Source organism: Cygnus olor, chromosome 1, assembly GCF_009769625.2.
Source record: "Cygnus olor isolate bCygOlo1 chromosome 1, bCygOlo1.pri.v2, whole genome shotgun sequence".
Classification (NCBI taxonomy): domain Eukaryota; kingdom Metazoa; phylum Chordata; class Aves; order Anseriformes; family Anatidae; genus Cygnus; species Cygnus olor.
This window is the reverse complement of record NC_049169.1, coordinates 206,902,207-206,921,748: the sequence shown is the minus strand read 5'-3', so window position 1 is coordinate 206,921,748 and position 19,542 is coordinate 206,902,207. Positions and strand designations below refer to the sequence as shown.

Sequence of the window (19,542 nt, the reverse complement as noted above, 5' to 3'; positions counted from 1 at the left end):
CCCAGCTTATTTTTAGCAGTCGGAAGCGACGATCCAGGGTAATTAAATACCTCAGGTACGTACATGCTTTTGATATTTGAAGCGATCAAAGCGAGTTGAGGTAAAGCAACATGAGGTAAATTAGAACGAGTTGAAAATTTCCAAATTACTTTCTTTAAAGATGCACGCAGCTCATAAATAATGTGGGCACCGTGGTGTAGACGGGTGATTGAAGGTGTTGGCAGCTGAGTTTGCGAGGCGTTGTGTGTGGGAGAAGTGAAGAAACCTGCTCTTTGGGCTTGTGGCTGCACACGTACCAGCTCTGCAGCGAAAACAGTATGCAAAAAGCATCTCTTTTGGAGGCAGCTTTATGTAGCTATTGTTACATATTCCAGTGAGTAATATGAAAACAAATCTGACTCTTAAATATTCGACTTCCTCTTTCCTACAAAGTGCACTGGGGGAAATCTGAAAGGCAGATGGAAAGTGGTGCATTTGAATGCTGCTTTCACTTCTCTCTGACGCGCACGGTCTTCAAACGTGGAGCGGGGAGGGAAGAAACCCTCCAGTAAAACACCAACGTGGGAGCGTTGACCTGGTGATCACACACGCTGCTTTCTCCAGCTGCATCAAGGTCTAGCGCTTGGCAGAGACAGATGCCAGTTAGGAGGAAGTAGCTGCTGTGAAACTGGAACTGTAGCCCTAAAGTTGCAGTTAATCTGGGGTAGGTCTGCCTGTTAATCTGGGGTTAGATTTTTGCTTTGGATAATGTACTTCTTTACCCCCCTTAGGAATGCAATTGTGTTTTGGAGACTGATCTCTAAATATGATCTGTAGGAGACTGCTCTGTCAGCTGTAGTAAATCAGATTTGATCCTTTATTTAGGAAATATGGAGGGGGGGGCTGTCAGAAAATATTCTGGTGTTTGTTTAGATGGGAGTTTGTTTGAGGTGTTTGGTGGTAAAAGGTGTTTGTTTAAGATGGGAGTACTGTATGTGTGTAATCCCTTGTTATTTGTACCTTAAATAAGCACCTAGCAAGAGGGGCTTTGTCTGGCCAGTGGGGTCAGTGCCTGTAGGATTTTCTCAGCCTCAGTTCAGAGCAATATTTTCTTGCACACCGGGAGTTCTTGCTCTTTGGAGTTGGGTTGTTTGCCAGCTCGCTTGGGCTGTTGCTGTTGTGGTGACCACAACCAAACACAGCTGTTGAAATAATACAGAGACGGAGCTTGATTTGCCTAAGCCTCCGCGTGGCCTTAGGATTTTGGTATCGAATCCTTCCTGTTAACGTTACATTTAAGTGAGTTGTGTGTTTTTGTCGCACCTAACCGTCCTGTTTGTATCCTGAGGCTGAACAGCCATACCTTCTGTCCCTGTCCCTACCTCACCTTTTAAATAAGAGGCTCCTTCTGCAGCGACGAGCACAGGTTGACTTGGGACGTGGGAAAAAGGATGAAGATGCAGAGGACCAGTGAAGAGGGTGAACAGTGAGCCCGCACTGCGTTTCCATCTTGTTCTTGGTTGTCTCCTTGGTTCTGAGCTCTAGGAAAGGGCCGTGGATTTTCTGTGTGAGATAATGGTGTACAAAAAGGAAGTTTCTTGCTCCTGCATGGTCGCTGGCTGCTCACCCCCTCGCTCTGAGGTAGAACTTGGTTTCTGAGGTGCTCCCCAGGGTAAAGTCATTAAATAATGAGGAAATGTCTTTGTAGTCTTCTCTGGGAGAGAGGATGCAGGGGAGAAAGGACCAGAGGGCTTAGTTTCTTTGAAAAGTAATACGTAGCCATTCTGCAGTCAGCTCCCCTAATTGTTTTCTGATACTGCTGTTGCTGTTTTAATCGCCATTAGAGGCGTAGGTTGTGCCACAGGCTGCCATGTTTTGTTGAGATCGTGAAGGGCTCCTTCGCTTTCCAAGAACAATTTTTCTCCATCTGTGTCTACATATGCCGTGTCAAATACAGAGCCTTCTTATTTCCTTATCATTCCTCCTTTGTGTTCTCCCTGAATCAGCAGGGGAAGGCTTTTGGACAGCATCTTTAATGTGCTGACCGCTCGTGTTGAACTTCCCAGCGCAGGGACAGGAGGAGCTGTTGCAGAGATGGATGAGTGGAAACCAGTGAGTCTCAGCACGCTCAAATGAGAGTTTCAGAGGTTTCAGACCCTTCAAAAGTCTTTCAGATGTCTGTAAGTGTTTTTTTTTTTTAAAAAAAAAAAGGGAAGCACCTTCATTTAAGGAACTGTAAACCAGAATCCACAATTAAACAGCTGTGAAAATGTTGAGCCCATGATGAAAGTAGTCTTGTCTTGTGCTTATTTAGTTGAGGTAAATAGCACTGCACAGAGCCAGCGTGTCGTTCCTTCCGTCACATCTTGAGGAATGTGAGAAGAGTTGTCTGTATGCACATTGTATCTTCACAGGAAAAATGCAGCTACAGTCCTACAGTGTCTTTGAACTGGTGCGGGCCTCGGGTGTTACTCATACAGGTATAAAAGACGGTTGCCAGGAGGAAATTAAGTGCTTAAAAAGGCAAAGAAGTTACTAAACTGCTGTTGGATCCCATCGTTTGTCACAAGGAGACTGAGATACGAAGGGGGTGCAATTACAGGGAGATCAGCAAATAGCTTGCTGACCTACTGACGGTTGTGTGAGGGCCTCGCTGCCTCCAAGTGCGTCCCGGAATGACATGAAAATAGAATTCCCCAAATTCCTTATGGTTTGGCCTACAGAACTGAATAGCAAACGCTTCTGCTTTGCTTCTGAAATAGACCCGAAGTCATGTTTGATTCTCTTGACTCAGAGCCGTCAAAAGACGAACTGTGGAAAGTGAATGTTTCATTGCGAAACTCCGCAAATCTTCCCAGCAAGTGTGCAAATCAGAAGACAACGTCGTCTTGTCGTTCCTCGAGTACTGTAAGCAGGGGTTTTAAGTAGCCATGCAGCTGAAATGCTTTGCTCTTAAAGGCTTTGCCTACTGCAGCAAGCTAGGCCAGCCCTTCTGGGAGGTCTGAAAATTTAAGGCAGGCTGAAAATTTATCTGAAACTGAATGCTGTATGAATTCGTGTCTACCATTTGTCTGCTGAGTACTCAGGTCACACGGCTGCTGCTCAGTATTCACACCGGTACACATAAGTGAAAGCAGGTAGATGGTGAAAATCTGGGGAATCAGAATGTTGTAATATCAAGGTGCTGTGATGACAAATGATGCTCATGTTGGCTAAATACAGTTCATGTTTTGATAAGCTTTTTATAACTCAAGCTTTTATGCTTTAAAGGAAACAAAAAAATGACTGCTGAGAGCCACAGAAGTGTTCAGACCCACACAGCTGATCTGAAAAGCACAGTTCTGTTGAGTTTGAAATAATGAGATTTGCTGCAGTGACATTTCTGTTACGAACTAATCTTTGCACCCTGCTTTAATGCTAAAATAGCTGGAAGGATTTTGCTTAAATTCTTCCAGAGTCACTGCGGGTCATCAAGCATGCGAGCTAGGAAACTCTTAAGAAAGCTGGGGGAAACGGGAATGTGTAGCAGCTTGTGCAGAGGTCAGGCTTGATCCTGGCCTGGAAAGAATTCACGGAATATTTCTTTTAAAGAAAGGCAGCAGTCTGAAAACCGGAGAGAGTGTCTAAAGGCAAAGACTACGTCATGGTGTTTGAGTTAAAAATTCTTACAGGTAGGGCAGCCTGTTTGCGGCTAAATAAGCAGAATTGGTGCTGAGGCTGTAGCGCCTGTTGAAAGTCTTTTATAATACAACTTCTGGAGAAAAATGGATGGCTTTTCAGGTAAGCAGGCCGCTGGGAGAACCCTCAGCGCTGAGTTGCTTTTGGCAACGCTGTGCTCCTTAAGTCATTTCTGTAAGTTTAGGCTTTGCTTGTTCAGGATGGTTTCCAGCCTTGTCACACTGGTTTCACCCCTGTGTGTTTACACTGTATGGGAAGGCAAGGTTGTGCCCCCTCGTCCTCCCCCATCTACTGGTTCGTTCTTGAATAAGAGAGGCTAAATTGAGCTTGTACGATGCCTTGCCTGCGATATGGGTTATGTGGGGTGTCACCGGGAATTATTTGATAGCATCAAGATGGAGGGGCCCTGAGGACGTCTTTTATAAACCCATGGCTGGATTGGAAAAATTCTTCCTGGCCAAATTTAAACTTCCCTCAGGACGATGTGTTCACACTTACTGGGTCCCTTAACAGCCAGACTGTTCCAACAACTTGTGAATCCTGCTCAGGAGCATGGGTGCAGCAGGATGCTGACATCCCTTTAACATCTGGAGGAGTTTGCAGCTGTTGCTGGAGGTAACTAAACTGCTTGCTGTGCTTTAGTTTGGAGGCTCCTTTGACACCTCTGCAAGTTGATTGGAACGTGCCAAAGTGCTAACGTGTCTGCGAAGAGCAGGAACTCGTGAGCAGGTTTGCTGAAAGAGTCGATGTGAGAGAGGGCAGTAGGAGGAAGGTGAGGGATAAAGACCAGCAAAGCCTCCCCCTTTTCCCAGCAGCTCATCCCAGTGCTAATAAAAACGGTAGGCTTCGTGTGAGGAAGAATGGGCTTTGCTGTTGCTCACATTTATCATCTGAGCTTCCCAGTTCGTGGCTGGAGCCCGAGCTGGTGGCGTGGTAGATCAGCAGCAGAGATAGCAAACTGTCTGACTGCTTTCTCATCCAGCCTGGATGGAGTTGTGTTTTCTTCTGGGGTGGCTGGATTCTTGCGAGAGAGAATAATAAAGTGGCGCAGACAGGACAGGAGTCGGAACTCTGCGTTCTTGGTTTTGCTACCCATTGTGTCACCTTGAACAAATAATTACGAAATGCCAGGAATGCTTGAGGCGGTTATAGGTAGTCACTGCTCCGTGTGGCTCCGTGAGCAGCTGAGTTCAGGCTACAGCAGCGCACAGCCCCTCTGTCTTCTGACTCTGTCCCTCTTCTCTGCTGCCTTCTCCCCCATTTCTGCAGGGATTTTGTTCGTGGTACTGGATTGTTAGACATATTCGCTTGTCTTTTTGTTGGATTAGCCTTATCATTTCAGCTCCTCAAGCCCACAGGGAAGCAGAGCGTGGTGTATGGATCACTTTAAGCTGCTGAATTTAAAAAAAAAAAAAAGTTATCCTTCCTCTCCTCCCGCCTGCTGTTCACCGCTTTTGTGGTGGTTACATCTGTGGTGAGCTGAATTGGAGGAACCTGCTCGAGTTTAAAACTAACTCTTTTTTTGCTCATTTTACCTTGGCTGCGTTCTCTGACCCTCACCATGAAACAGCACAAACCCACAAGAAAACACTGAGGGATGGGGGACAAACAGCTGGATGCTTGGGGTGGTGTTTTAGGTGCTTAAAGATCGTGGTATCTGTGTGTGGAGGGAAGTGAAGCAATAAAGGAGTGGGTGTTTTCAGGCCTTTAAAGCTCAGAAGACTTGGTAGGCTGAAGAATTGTGGGATTATCTGATGAAAAAGCAGAGTATTAACAAGGATGTTGGTCAAAATGCTTTATTCCGTAGCAGCCTGACTTGTTTATGGCCTGCGGTAAATCTGGAAGGATTCCCGGAAGGTCGTTGAATGGGAACAGCAGATACATTAAACAGCTGATAATAGTTCTTCAGAATGGTGAAAACGGAGTGCTTTCCTTAAATAAGAAGAGACGCCTGACTTTTCAGAGGATGGAAAAGTGCATGGAAAGTCCCGCTTTGTAGCAGCTCTGGAGGCTGCTTTTGAACTGTAGGAAGCCACATCTGTGGCTCTGCGGAGGGGAGAGGTGAAACCTGATGGCAGGTCTGCTCTCGGGATTTTTTGACAGCTTTCCTGAGCAGCCCCTCTATGTATCTTTGGGATATCACAAGCTACAAGCATGCAGCTATGTTTACCTCTAACAGTGTAAAAGAACCTGGTCTGTATCTTTTATTTTCTAAGGGATCATGAGCTTCTTACTGGTTTGTGTTCACTTACTTTCAAGGTAGGAGGAAGAACTAATTTCTTTTGTGTAGGTTAAAGAAACTGGAGACCAGTGGTGGGTGGTGCTCCTCGGGTTGGTATTGGGACCGGTGCCGTTTAACATCTTTGTTGGTGACATGGACAGCGGGATCGAGTGCACCCACAGCAGGTTTGCTCATGACACCGAGCTGATGACACGATGCTCAGGGGCTGGAGCAGCTCTGCCGTGGGGCCAGGCTGAGAGAGCTGGGGGTGGTGGGCCTGCGGAAGAGAAGGCCCCGGGGAGAGCTGCCAGCGGCCTGCCAGGGCCTGCAGGGGGGGGCAGGAAAGCTGGGGAGGGACTCTTGGTCAGGGCTGGGGGGACAGGACGAGGGGCACCGGCTGGAGCCTGGCAGGGGGGAGGCTTCGGGGAGGCGTTGGGAAGAAATTCTTCCCTCTGAGGGCGCTGAGGCCCTGGCCCAGGCTGCCCAGAGGAGCTGGGGGTGCCCCAGCCCTGGCGGTGCCCAAGGCCAGGCTGGGTGGGGCTGGGGGCAGCCTGAGGTCGGGGGACATGTCCCTGTTCATGGTAAGGGGGTGGAATTAGGTGGGCTTTAGGGTCCCTTCCACCCCAAACCTTTCTGTGGTTCTGTGACTGTAGAGACGCTACGTAGCAGCTGCTTCTGCTCAATTACAACTACGACTAGCAGTTAAATCAAATGATAATAAGGCCTACCGTGCAATTTCAGTGCTTCATTAACTTTCTTGTGAAGTTCAATGGCCAGGACAACTGTGGCAATCAAAATAACTTGCATGTTACAAACCCTAAAATCAGCTGTTAGACCTGCTCTACCACCGCACCGAGCAGTGATCCAGACTCGCTGTCACCGAGGCTGCGCGTGCCAAATCCAGAGCTGTTGGAGAAGTTAAATTTCCTTTCTAATGCTGTCACTTCTGCCTGTCAGAGCTTAGCTAGATCAGGGCTCTGCTGAAAAATGATATTTTTGCAGAAAGAGATCTTATTAAGATGCCTCGCGTGGTGTCTGAGATCTTCGGTGCTGTGTTGCTGATAGACTGTAAACTGTTTGAGGAGCTCGTGGTGAGAATTATCTGTCCTTATCTGCATATTTTGCTTCTCTTATTTTAAGAAAGCAAATCCTGAGCAATCAGCTTGTGGGCACAGCTGGCCTCTTCCAAGTTTTGTGACTCGGGAGGTTGCCAAAGCATGCATTTATTTATTTTTAGTGCTAGTGTTTTGGTTTTAAATTGGGCTTTTTGGAAGGGCTGTTCTGGAATGGTTGCAGAACATCTCATCTGTAAGCGATCCCTTCTTGCGACGAAGATTTTTTTGGTACTTTTATAAACGGAACAAACAGCTAAAACATGTATCTAATGAGAAACGACTACTTTTTCCTGCTTCACCTGACAATAAAAAAAGGGATTATTTACACCTGTTGTATTCAGGGTGAGGTGTAATGGGTCACTTCTCTGTAAAAACTGGCTTCACAGTCACTTCACATTGCCTGGCTGTGAGCCGCTTTTCTCTTGGCCTGTGAAAGCACCAGGCTGTAGCCCCACGTGTCGCTGAAGCTGGCGGTGTCGTCGAAGCGGTCCCATCAGTGTTTGGCTGCTCCTTGCTGCCCCGTCCCCTCTGTCATCAGCGCAGCTGCTGGCGTAGCCGCCCCGTGAACCGTATTGAGGAGCTGCTCTGGTGAAAGGAACCCAGCAAAGGGGAGAGGTGGGTGGCTTTCACGTTCCCTTAGTGCACCAGTGCTGGTAGGAGCCCAGAGGAGAGCACGAGCAAGCCCCGGGGCTGGCAGCAGGTGAGTTGTGAGCTGCCAACGATAGCTGAGCTGCGGCACAGCGAGGTTTTGTTGGGCATCTTCTAACATCTCAAGCGAAAAATGAAATGAGACACATAGGAGGTAAAACTTAGCAGAGATTTGAAAACACCTCGGAAATAAAGGTAGCTGTCGCAGGGCAGCTGCAAGGCTGTGAAGGGTTTTAGCGCCGGTTTGACTCGTCTCTTGGGTTTGCCTCTGTAGCTGATGGTCTCCTGGCTAAAGCTAATTATCTTCGGTCAGGAGAGGTTAATTAGCTCCGAGTGCTGCCTCCACAGAGCTCCGAGGGAGTCTGAATAATCCGATGTGGCATCAGTGATGTAGTGGCAACTGGGAGGTCTGTTTTCAGGATCCAAGTCCCTCTCTCGTCATGATCTGATGAAAATAAACAGGGAAATTGTCTGTACAGTTGGAAACTTGTTCCCTGCCAGGTAGGCTAATGGGCAAGTGGTGGGACAGAAGGGAGGAGGAGAGCGGTGGCTAAGTGGGAGATTGAAATAGGCACTCGTTACCTGCCCTGGGTTGAGACCTGCGCCCTTGTGGTCTCACAGCCCCAGATTTATGCTCTCCCAACTGGTTTGGAAGGAGTGAGGCTTCAGATTTTAGGATACGTTCCAGACTTTGAAGGGCGCAACCAAGTTGCACAGCACGGAGATAAGGACTGGGCTGAGGTCTTCAAGACGCAAGTGGAGGTTATGACGCTTCAGAGCTTTTTCAAAACCCCGTCCTATATAATAAAGGAGGAGAAACTCGTTTGACTTCGCGTGAGGGTAACTTCGTAGTAAGACACTACCTGAACCAGTCACACAATGAGCTTGCAGTCCTAAAAGGACCCAGAGAAAGTTGCCCTCATTGGGTGTTTGGCATCAGAGTTTCTTTTATGAAATGGGCAGGAGAACTGCACAGCTTTGAGGTTGGAGCTGAAATAATGTACAGGGTCCATATGATTTTTAAGTGAACCTTATTCTTCCAGCTGACATTCTTGATGCCAGTTTCTAACACAAAAGACTGTGTAGTCTTGCAATTAAGCTGCTTACAGGATTATTATTTTTTAAATCTTATACTACCTGTATATACTAGGAAGCAGTGGTGCTGTGATGTTTCTTGGCATCCTGTCTCAGGCCCTGTTTTTACAGTCTAAGTCGTAAATAGACTTTGCAGCAATGAGGCTGGAGCTTATTCACCAGTGGCTGTGGGTCTGTCATGTGAACAGAGAGTCCTCCTACGTTAGTTTTCCTTCCTGTGATAACAGCCCCCTCGGCTGTCACGTGATTCCAAACCTGATGCTGGCCTCTCAGCCCTTGTTAAAAACCCAGGACAAACGGCGGACAGACAAGTCGCTGTCTCTTGGTTTTGCAAGCATTTCAAGTCCTCTTTTGGCAGATGCAGGAGGGTTTCTCTGAAGGTGGGTCCAGACGTGCAGATTAACATGGTTTGGGGGGAAAGAAGCACGCTGTGAAAAGAAGCACGTGGTAAAAGGACGTACTAAACCACTCGTTTGAGGCTTGTCGGTGGTTTGTGGCCATCCCAAAAGGACAGGGAGCCATTTGTCCACATCCCCGAGGTAGGTGGGGGAGACACTGGTAGGCTTGAGAGGTGGTTTGGGAGAAGGGTTTTGTAATACCATGCTGAAGGGTTTGGTGAGAGCTTCACGTAGCCAAAGTGGCAGCTCACTATGCACGCGCAGGTTTCCAAAGCTGAAACAAGATGCAAAGCTAAGCAATAATTTCAGAAATACTAGACTACCCTACAGAATTGCTTTAAGTAGTTAAAATGAACGATAACCTGGCAAGGATCTATATTTGAAGGTGAAGGGCTCGGTGTGCTGTCAAGCTCAGGATTTTGGTCACAGCTGTGAGAGCTGTTCTGGTACCAAGAGAGAAGGAAATGTGATGTGTGTTCCCACCCCCCAAGACACGGTATTATAGCAAACTAATGTGGTATTGGAGTTGGATGAGGTCACTAAAAGTGAAGATTTTGGTGACGTTTTTAGTTCATTCAAGTCAAGAACGTGTGGACCAGAATTTTCAAAATAACATACTGTATTGAAGCCAAGAGAAGGGTTCACTTCTCCAAGCTGACAGACATCTCGGGTGTGACTGTGCCTTGGTTTTTCCCTGAACTTCAGGATACATCTTTCTGATGTGCTTTGTTTTTTATTTAAGGGTGCTGTAACAGTTTCCAGGATTGCTGTGACTTCAGAAAGCTTTGTTCAGCCAGTTTCACGTGGCTCTGGGCTTGGTGGTGGATTATGTTAGAGATCTGTCTGCTAGTTTGTGTTGGAAATAATTAAAAAGTATTCCAAATGTGCAGAACACCTGGGTGATGTTGCTGCTGTTCAGTGCTACTAGTGTCACGTATGGATGGGAAGTAATTAATAGTTGAGATGATTTGGATGTGTTGTGTAAAAGTTATGTACAGGACACGAAGAATAGCTCGTCTTGTACATCAGCATTGCTTAATCTGAGCTCATGGGGGATAGTTGTTGCTCGCCCAGACAGTTTATTATGGCTTTGCGGAATGCTTAATGTTCACGCTAGCTCTTTGCCCCAAAAAAAAAAAAAAGTGGAGCATCTGGTGTTTTTGTGACGACGATGCTTTGGAAATCATTAAAATACTTAAAAATAAATAATCTCACACTAAGAATTTTTTTTCTCGCTTTTAGCGTCGACTTCGTCATCTTAGGAATATTGCAGCGCGTAACATTATCAATAAGAATGGTTATCGCCTCCTGGATACGTACTTCACTCTTCACCTGTGTGATAACACCAAGATATACAAAGGTAAACCAGGCTTCTTGCCAACTTTTTTGCCAGTTACTGTTTGAATTCTTATGCTACTAATTTTGTCCTTTTTTTTTTTTGCCTTGATAACCTGCTGCCATTATTTGCTTAATCTACACTAACGGTGGAAAAGAGCTCTTTCGTTTCCTGAGCCTCATAAAATCTTACAGGGTAGGTAGGCAAGGAAGCAAAACAGATGGCAGCTTTGGTAGAGCTTCTTAGATAAACCTATTTTTGTTGCCCTCCTTTCCCCCAGCCAAAAATTGGAGTTTAAGGAACTTAGGAACTTCCAAGCGCACAGAAAAGCAAAAGCTTTTGGAGCAAGAGTTGCTTTGTGTGGGAGAGAGCGTTCTGCTCTGTGGGTACCAGATATTTTACAGAGCATACACCAGTACTTGCTACTATCGAAGATCTACAAAAATAGCATTGTCAGCCAGTGACAAGAAGCATCCAGTCATCTGTGCTGCTTTTGATAACTGAGTGTTAGATTTCATTTTTCTCTAATGCTTTGCTTTCCATTCCAGCCTATCGCTCTTCATTATGGGGAGATGTTATTAAAAACATATTTTTATGCTTTTTTTGATACTATCTATGCTTGAAGCTTTGCAAATGACTTTTGTTGCTTCTAAGTTTTATTTCTAGCAGTTGAACTTTGCTTTTTTGAGGATGCTGTTGTCAGAATATGTAACTTGTGAGCCTCCTGCTTGGACTGTCTTGTGGTGGTTGGTCAAACCTGTAATTGATTACTGCATCTGAAGGGTGGTTGTCAGCCTGTAGTTGTCCACCTAAGGACTTTAAGCTCTTTTTGGCTGGGAGAGCCAAGGTCCATGTGTCAGCAGTTGCTTATTTCCACTTAAACATAGGGTTCTTTGTACCTCTGTGAGGTGATTTGGCTGTTCACTTTCTAACCATCCGGAACAGGTCACCCTTGCTCTTCAGGAAAGGAGTGCAATTAAGCTTATCCCTCCTGCGCTCTTCCAGGAAGATGTCACGTAACAAACTAGTCACAAATGGCAACCAAATGTTGTAAAGTGCTGGAACAGGTTTTTTTTTTTTTCCCCCAGAAACCAAAGGCACAGGAATTCCTTAGGATCATCTTGGGTATAAAGATGAAACTTAAATTTAAATAACGACTTTTAATAAGTAAGTGTCAGTGAGTAGTTTAAAATTCAAATAAGTTTTTGACTAAAAGTCTTTCTTATGAATGTTACTGATGGCCTAGACCCACTGGCATTTGTCTTTGGTGTTACTTGTTCTAGCTTTTTAAATTTCAAATAAGATTTGTATCAGTGTTTGAACTAATTTAAGGGTATTTTTTACTTTTTTTCTTTAGAATTTTATAAGAGTGAAGTGATCAAGAATTCTCTGGTAAGTTACTTTCATATAAGAAAACCTTTCCTTTTGAAATTGTGTGTTTGCTGCAGTGTATAGGTTTCTCTGCTGAGTACTGTGACCATTAATTGCATGTTTTTACTCTGTTTCTGTTAGGAGCATCACGTTCTCCTCCTCCTTTTCAGGTTCTTTTCACAAGGGTAGGAATAGAGTGAGTGACTGTATAGTAGAAATGCATGTTTTATACGGCTGTGAAACAATGACCTGTTGGTACCTCTGCATTTGGGACTAAAAGCTCAAAAGGCAGCGCGTTTTCATGTGAAAAAGCTTAACCTCAACATTAATCAGTTACAATATATCAACACTTTAAATGCTGAGAATGCCAAATAAGCGAAGTAACGTTAGCTGAATTTTTACTAGTGTCAGTAAATGTATTTCTCTCACTGAAGTATTCTTTCAGTGTCTGAGAACTGAATGTGTCATGCCTAAGGTCTGTTTACAGTTCATCTTTTTTCGTCTTTTCTCTGGCGTTAGCAACAGAAGCAGCTGTTTTTATTTAAATGTCTGCAATTTGCTTATTCAAGGGTGATTGTATACCACTTGCTGGGTGTACAGATTCATTAGAAGTGTCGTGTAGTTTAGCAGCCGTGGTGTAGAAGCAGAAACACTAGGCACATCCTCCCAAATAAAGGGAGAGTCAGACAGTGCTGTAGGATATACCGCTAGATTCTTTGAAAATCTTTTTGTCATGTAGGTGAACGGTGAGGAACATCTACCTGCATGTATAAACAAATGTATATTCTCTACAGAGCTAATAGCTTTAAGAAACCGGAGTATGGGAACATCTTAGTTTCTAAATTCTCCAGTTCAGAGCAGTGGAAGGACCAGAACTGAACAGTTTACTACAACTGAGAAGGGGTAGGTCTCTGTGGGAGTAGGATGTTGCAAGTGTTGGGCAAGGCAGTTTGAAAACCTGCTAAGTCTTTTTAATGTCTGCATCAATGAGGTAGAACTGCACTGTTATGGCACACTGGGCTATAAATGCTTCAAAAGCCTTCTGAATGAAGAAAAAGCTGTCTGCATCTGCAAGGCTCCTTACTCAAGCTTGTATTTCTTGAGACCTTCGGACTTTCAGTTCTGCCTATTCCATATCAGGAAAATGAATAACAAGAAGGGAAACTAAGTGAAGGAAACAGGATGACAAAAATCTATATAAAAGGTGTAGCACTGAGCAAATTCCATACATCTCCTGTGGGCCTGGTATTAACGACCTGGTGTTCTTGTCTGAGTAGCTACCAAACATCTCTTTTCCTTGGGGAAACTTCCTTAAGTTTATTCCTTCTGTGAAACTTACTGGCTAGCTTTGCTCCTGCTTTTGTTTTCGAGGAGTTCACATTTTTGAGACCAGGAAAACAAGCAAGAGAGGGAGATATATATTTCCTATTTCTGTATTTGGACACCCTGTGGTTTAAGGCCTGTGGAAGTGCAAAAATTGCTAACTGGCTCTTGCTACTATCAGTGTTGGATTGACTCGGTTTTGGTTGTAGCTTGAGCCAATTACAACAGATTCTGTAAATCCTTATTTAAATGTTATCAGACATGAGTCAGCTCTTGGAGTGCTTCGTGTTTGCAAATCTGAGTTCTAGTGGAATAGGAGGAAGTTCATCGTTCAGCTTAACATATGCTACTTTGTGCTGAGATGCAAGCTCGATCTCTCAATGAAGAGGAGCTCTTTGTGGCATCACTTGGGGATTGCCATCAGCATCGGTCAAAGAGGAGGAGAACGGGAACAAACCTGTAGATAAATTATGCCAACTTAATTATTGGGGGAATAGGTCAGAGTTTTAATTCAACTTTTGCAATGAAAGCTATACCCTGGTTTTCAGAAGCTAAATTATAATGTGGAAAATAATGTTACTCCCACTTTAAAAGTTCTTGATTTGGCTGTACTCAATTAATGAAGTAATTCTTCAGCGTCTTGTAATAGAAGGCAGCAGAGCTCACAGTTTCTGCAGTATTTTACAGCATATACTATTTAAGATAGGAGTTGTCTCTTGAAAACAAAATAAGGAAGCAGCTGTTGGTTTCAACTCTTTGTAAACCCTGAAATGGCTGATGTTTAGGTGTCTTTTTTTCCTAAAATCCATGTTTGACGTGGGCTTTGCTACATTCTGATATTGTGCCTAGATGTTATGACTGCTTTCAGCTGAAGTTGTTCTTATCCCTCTTTGAATACCACCAGAATCCAACATGGAGGAGTCTGGACTTTGGAATAATGCCCGATCGTCTTGATACATCCGTCTCGTGTTTCGTTGTGAGGATCTGGGGCGGCAAGAAGGAGCACTTTCAGCTTTTGATCGAATGGAAGGTCAACCTAGATGGTTTAAAGTACTTGGGACAGCAGGTAATGTGGAACAGGTCTTCTCTACTTCTGACTTACAGAAATGAAACAGCTAGATAAATATAGAATACTAAGAAAGGAAATGTACACATTTGAAGGGTGAACTTTAAAGTCTTATCGTCTAGATTTGTGTTAGTTTACTTCAGAGCTTTAAATCCTGACTGGCTGAATGTTTATTTAGTTTGCGATCATTGCCGACTGAGCCTCCCAAATGATACCGCTAGCACTTGGTGCTTTAAATTGCAATGCAGAAATTGATTCAAGAAAGTAGCAGTGTGATTGTACATACAGTTAAATGAACACAGGTCTTAATATTTGTGTATTTTACAGTTTCAGTTCATTCTCATAGGAATGACATGGTCAAAAACCTTCATTTTGAAGATTTTACCTTACAAGATTTAGAGAATTGATAAAAGTTTGGTTTGTCTCTTACTAGTAGCCTTTTGAAAGAGGTGAACAGCGTTTTCTGTATTGTGAAGCTTACAGTGAAAGTGGCTTAAAAGAAACCTCTATCACACAAATAATAAAACCACAAAAATATGGTGCCTTTTTAAATCGTGTGTTATAATTCCAACGGGCACTTCTGGACTGACTAATTGATGAGATCTAGCAGAAGAGCAAGAGTGAGGAAAAACTCGTGGGTTGAGATGAAGACAGCTTAAGTGGAAGCAAGAAGAGAAGAGGGAGGGTGGAAAACAACACAGAAGGGATGCAAAAGTAGTCACTCACCACCTCCCACCAACAGACTGATGCCCAGCCAGTCCTTGAGCAACAGCTGCTGTGGACAGACTAAGCCCTAGTTTTTATTTCGGAGGGGAGGGCGATGTTGTGTGGCACGCAACTTCCCTTTGGTCACTTCAGGTCAGCTGCCCCCTCCAAACCTGCTGCTGCCTCCCCCAGTGAGTAACTGCAGGGGTGGAGTGGGAAACAGAGGTGGCCTTGATGCTGCGTGAGCACTGCTCAGTAATAGCTGAAATACTGCTGTTACCAACGCCGTTTTAGTCACAGATCTAAAAGACAGCACCATATGGACTGTGAAGAAGAAAATTCCCTCCCAGCCAGACCCTGTATCCCTCAGTGTAGTGTCTTTTAATATTCCCTTTGTTTTTACTCGAGGGGAAAAAAATGGCTCCCTAAAGAATATTCTCTAGTGCATGCTTTTATTTGAAATGTTCTTTACATGAACAGCAAAATATTAGACGCAAAACTTGTTCAGTATTACAGCTATTATGACCCCAACAGCCTATTTGAGTATTGTTTTAGGTTAATATCACATCAATGCCAGTTACTCTTGAGGCTTCTTTGATTAATTTGCTGGTCTCTTAATTATTTTTTTTGATAGCTTGAAATGCAACAACAGGAAAGATGCTCTGGCCACTGTTTCTGATCTCAAGGTAGAATGGCCGAACATAATCAGTGACTGTTACTAAAGCTGTAAAGCAAATGTGTTTTTCTGTGGTTAAATTCACTTTTCTGTTTCATCTGCTCCTGGAATTGCAGGTGCCGAGGAACTGTTTGACTATCAGTCAAATAGAGCAGTTTATGCTCATCTGGAGTGTAAAGCCATAGTAAGTTGACCTTAAAATGATTTTTTTCTTCTCTTGCAGATACATGCAAGAAACCCAAACGAGATTATTTTTGGTCTCAATGATGGTTATTATGGAGCTTCATTTGAACAGAAGGTGAGGATCTCTTATTTGTTCTGGCTTGTTAGTGCTGGTGACAAGCTGAAATTCAGCTTCTAAACTTAAATCTTCACACTCGAGTGCTAAGAACATTAAAATGCTTTGTTTTGAGGAGTGTTTTTTTGACATGACAGAGCTGTTATCTCACTTCTGTTGCCTGGACAGTTGGAGCTATACATGGGAGACTTAGAGCTTAGCATTCTAAGTCCAAGGAAACCCCGATTACTGCAAATAAGCTTTGAGACTTTGTTGCTTGAGGCAGACACTTCATTCACACTTAAAGCATCTTGAAAATAGTGGGCTATTGAGACTGATTTTCATGGTGAATGTAAAACCACATTAAGTTGTGGTTATTGATCTTAAAACGAGAATTTGTAGCTCTTAAATTGAAGCTATTTGCCCTGTTGCAACCATTTCACTGTAATATTTGTTTGTCCAGCTAGTGAATGCAGCCAAATTATTTTATAGCAATGCTGATTACTGCATAGATGATGAAAAAGGTTAAACTTACCTAATATAAATGGCACAGCTGACAGCTTTTTTATCCCAAGTTGCAGGTGACAGTTCTGTCCTATGGATAGGTTGTGTAAGGAGTCTGTGGCTGGGAGAGAAAATGATTTTTGACACAGTTTCTTCGTGTGCTGGAACCAGCAAGGTCCAGTCTCGTGGGGATAATCAACCCCACAGGTAGCTGTTCTTAAATGGGGAGAGTGCAGCAAGCGGCAAGGTGGCTGCTTGTGCAAAACTCTGACTATATGCAAGCCTCCAAATTGTGTTTGGTATTTTGGAGGTTATCCTTCAAATACAAATGCTCCGGTATGTAGCTCAGGCTCTGCTTTCTGGTGCTGTTAACTCAGTTTTCCTGAAGCAGGATGCAATGCCAGGTTTTCATGATTTTAGTATTAGTAATCCGGGTTTGTATTCATCCAGTGATGGTAGTGCTGTCCTTAGTCTTGCTCCCAGGTATGTTTTGGTTCTTGTAGTTCTTGTATGTGCTCTTAGCGAAGTTGCAAGCACAGTCCTAGCATATGAAGAACACTTTTTTTTGTCCTTCTCTATAATGTATTCTAGTTGCAAGAGCTAGAATATAGAACTTATTTTGTCATCCTGTTCTCGAGCTTCTGGTTGCTTTTAGTCAGTTCCTCGACCTAAATATCTTCTGGTATAGTACGTACCTCCTGTATGTAAGTGACTTGTCTGCAGTTCAAACCAAACTTCTTGGCACAAGGTAACTCTTCCTGTACCTTCAGAAGCTCTGTGTTCCTAAGGGGTACTTCTGTCTTAATCTCTTTTGCTTTATAATTTCCTAATTATTGATGCTGGTTATCCCAAATATTATACCGCCTCACTTTGGTGGGTATACTGACTTGTGTATAAAGCACTGCCTGAAATCTTCTGTATGGAGGGATTTTTTGTGTCAGGTGTGTGGCTCTGTCACTGTGGAAGCTGCACCTGATAACTTTCTGCTTGTCTGTGTCAATGTTTCCTGATTTCTTGGGAAGCTTTTTTTTGATGGGGGGGGTGGGGTTAGGTCTTCATAATAGTTCAAGACATAAGCCCCATATTGAAATTTTTGATGTAATAGGCAGATGGGATAGCAGTTCTGGTTTCCTTGCAGTGGCACATAATAAGCCTTGTGAAAATAGATGTGTACAAATGCCATTTTGCAAGTCTAATGAAAACCCTGCACACAAAGACACATCAGTCAGTGTTGGATGTGTCCTCTGTTCTTACACATCTCATTATGAATAAAGTTATAGCATTGTACTCCTAGCTTATTTTTTTTCCCACATTGTTCCAAGTAAGCCTAATTAATTTAATAATCCTTTGAGCTACCATTTAAATAGCCAACCTAGATTTATGGATTCTTACAATTAAGTGCATTTTATTAATAGGGAAACTAAGTTTTTATGGTTATAAATGTCCTTTTTATTCATTAATACCACTTATGGGCCAAAATAAGGAAATTGTTAGAAGCTGACTGAAACATTCTGGGGACTTCATGAACTCAGTGTTTCAAAAAGCACTACGGAGGTACTACTGAGCACCACTGGATCCATAAAATACAAGTTCCTATTTGCTGTGTTAGCCACTTATTTATAGTGAGAGGTGGGAGCCTGGAAAAAATAGTATCAGAGCAGTCTGAAGTAGGACAGGAACAACAAGCATTGTCACAGCTATTTTAATGCTGGAGATGTATTGATCAGATGGATGCATCCCTGGTAATCAAACAGCAAGAGCAGCATGCCCACGTAGGAATGCTGTAGTTGATAAATTGTTGACTTTGAAGTGAAAAAGGAAGGTTACATCTTCACTAGGTGATGCACCTTAGTGGTTTAGAACCTTCAAGCCCACTTTTTTTTAATAAGGTAACCTCCAAAATACATGTGTGGGTGCTCAGAATGCTTGCCTGTAGGAAGCTCCTGTCCTATTAAAGAGTGACGTAGAATTGGTAGAGAAATTGTAGGTAAACCAGGCCCTTACACTGTGGCATTTGTTGTGTTAGCAGGATAAAAGAACCATATTTTCATTGTTACAATATCACTGACTCTTTACTTGTTTTCCCCACTGAATGTCAGAAGGCCTTTAAATTCTGTATCCTTGGTAATAGAGAGAGATTTGGAATTTTACCATTCTCCCATCTCTTCTGTCCAGCAGCAACGTAGCTATTCCTGGTACCCAAAGAGAAAACAAACACTTTCCCTGGGTAATGTTCTTAATCAAGTTGTTGTTTTCATGTGACATTGGATACTTGGATCATGGTGAGAGAAAGGTTGGGAAATACGGTTACAAAAGCCTTTCCATGTGCTTTCTGAGCCCTGAAGGGTTTTACTTCTTCGCTGTAGGTATCTCTCAGTGCTCATATAACTCCTAGCATTTACAACGAGGTTGTGTAAACGAATGTGTGCTTAAGGTCAGAGCAGCTATTGTGAGCAAATAAGCTTTGACCTTAATCACATTTGACTTCTCACTTAATTGTACCTCCACCTTCTGCATTTGTTCAAGATTTTTTTATTATTTCATAGTAAATTATGCAGTGATTTTGGTAGAAGACTTCAGTAGATGGTTTCTGTTGCAACAGCCATGTCCTCCTTTCCTGCTTTCCCGTTTCCTTTGGTTCTGATATGGGACCGTTAAAACACTTGTTCATTATTGGTTTCATTCTCCCTCATAATCATACAGAGAAACTGTCAGGATTTGCTTGAGCTGGACCAACGTCTAAATAAGAAATAGATGTGAGTTTCAGATCTTTGAAGCTGTCAGCCTGGATTTAAAGTATTCCAGACCCTTAAGCATTCTTTTGAATCTTTTGGTTTTATCTGAGACTGAATGTTTGTGTGTAGCACTGGTGTTTGGCCAGCTTTAACAAAGTAAGGTCTAGGTGCTGTACTGGCTTTCCTAGAACCAGCTTTTTCCTCCTCTTTTCCTCAATGTCTTCCTGGCTTTCAAAAATTTTCAACCATTTTATGTTTACTGTTGCTAGCCTATAAGACTTTCCCTCTCTCCTGTGGTGATATCTTTTCAGAAAGTGCATTTAGGGAAGCAGGTAAAGCTTTTACTTTGACCAACTTTCTGTTGGTTCCTTAAAGAAATAAAGCAAGAGCTAGCCCGTACAGCTCTCCATAACTC

General features: G+C 43.4%; 1 protein-coding gene across 3 annotated transcripts in view; it reads left to right on the top strand.

The window, feature by feature from the left end:
* The window catches only part of UVRAG (UV radiation resistance associated), a 94,761-nt gene that overhangs the window by 7,095 nt on the left and 68,124 nt on the right, over positions 1-19,542 (top strand). For all 3 annotated transcript variants that reach the window (XM_040544621.1, XM_040544622.1, XM_040544623.1), the window contains exons 2-5: positions 10,377-10,494; positions 11,828-11,862; positions 14,069-14,230; positions 15,835-15,909. In XM_040544621.1, coding sequence (XP_040400555.1) covers positions 10,377-10,494; positions 11,828-11,862; positions 14,069-14,230; positions 15,835-15,909 — 390 coding nt within the window. The remainder of the gene's footprint in view (positions 1-10,376; positions 10,495-11,827; positions 11,863-14,068; positions 14,231-15,834; positions 15,910-19,542) is intronic.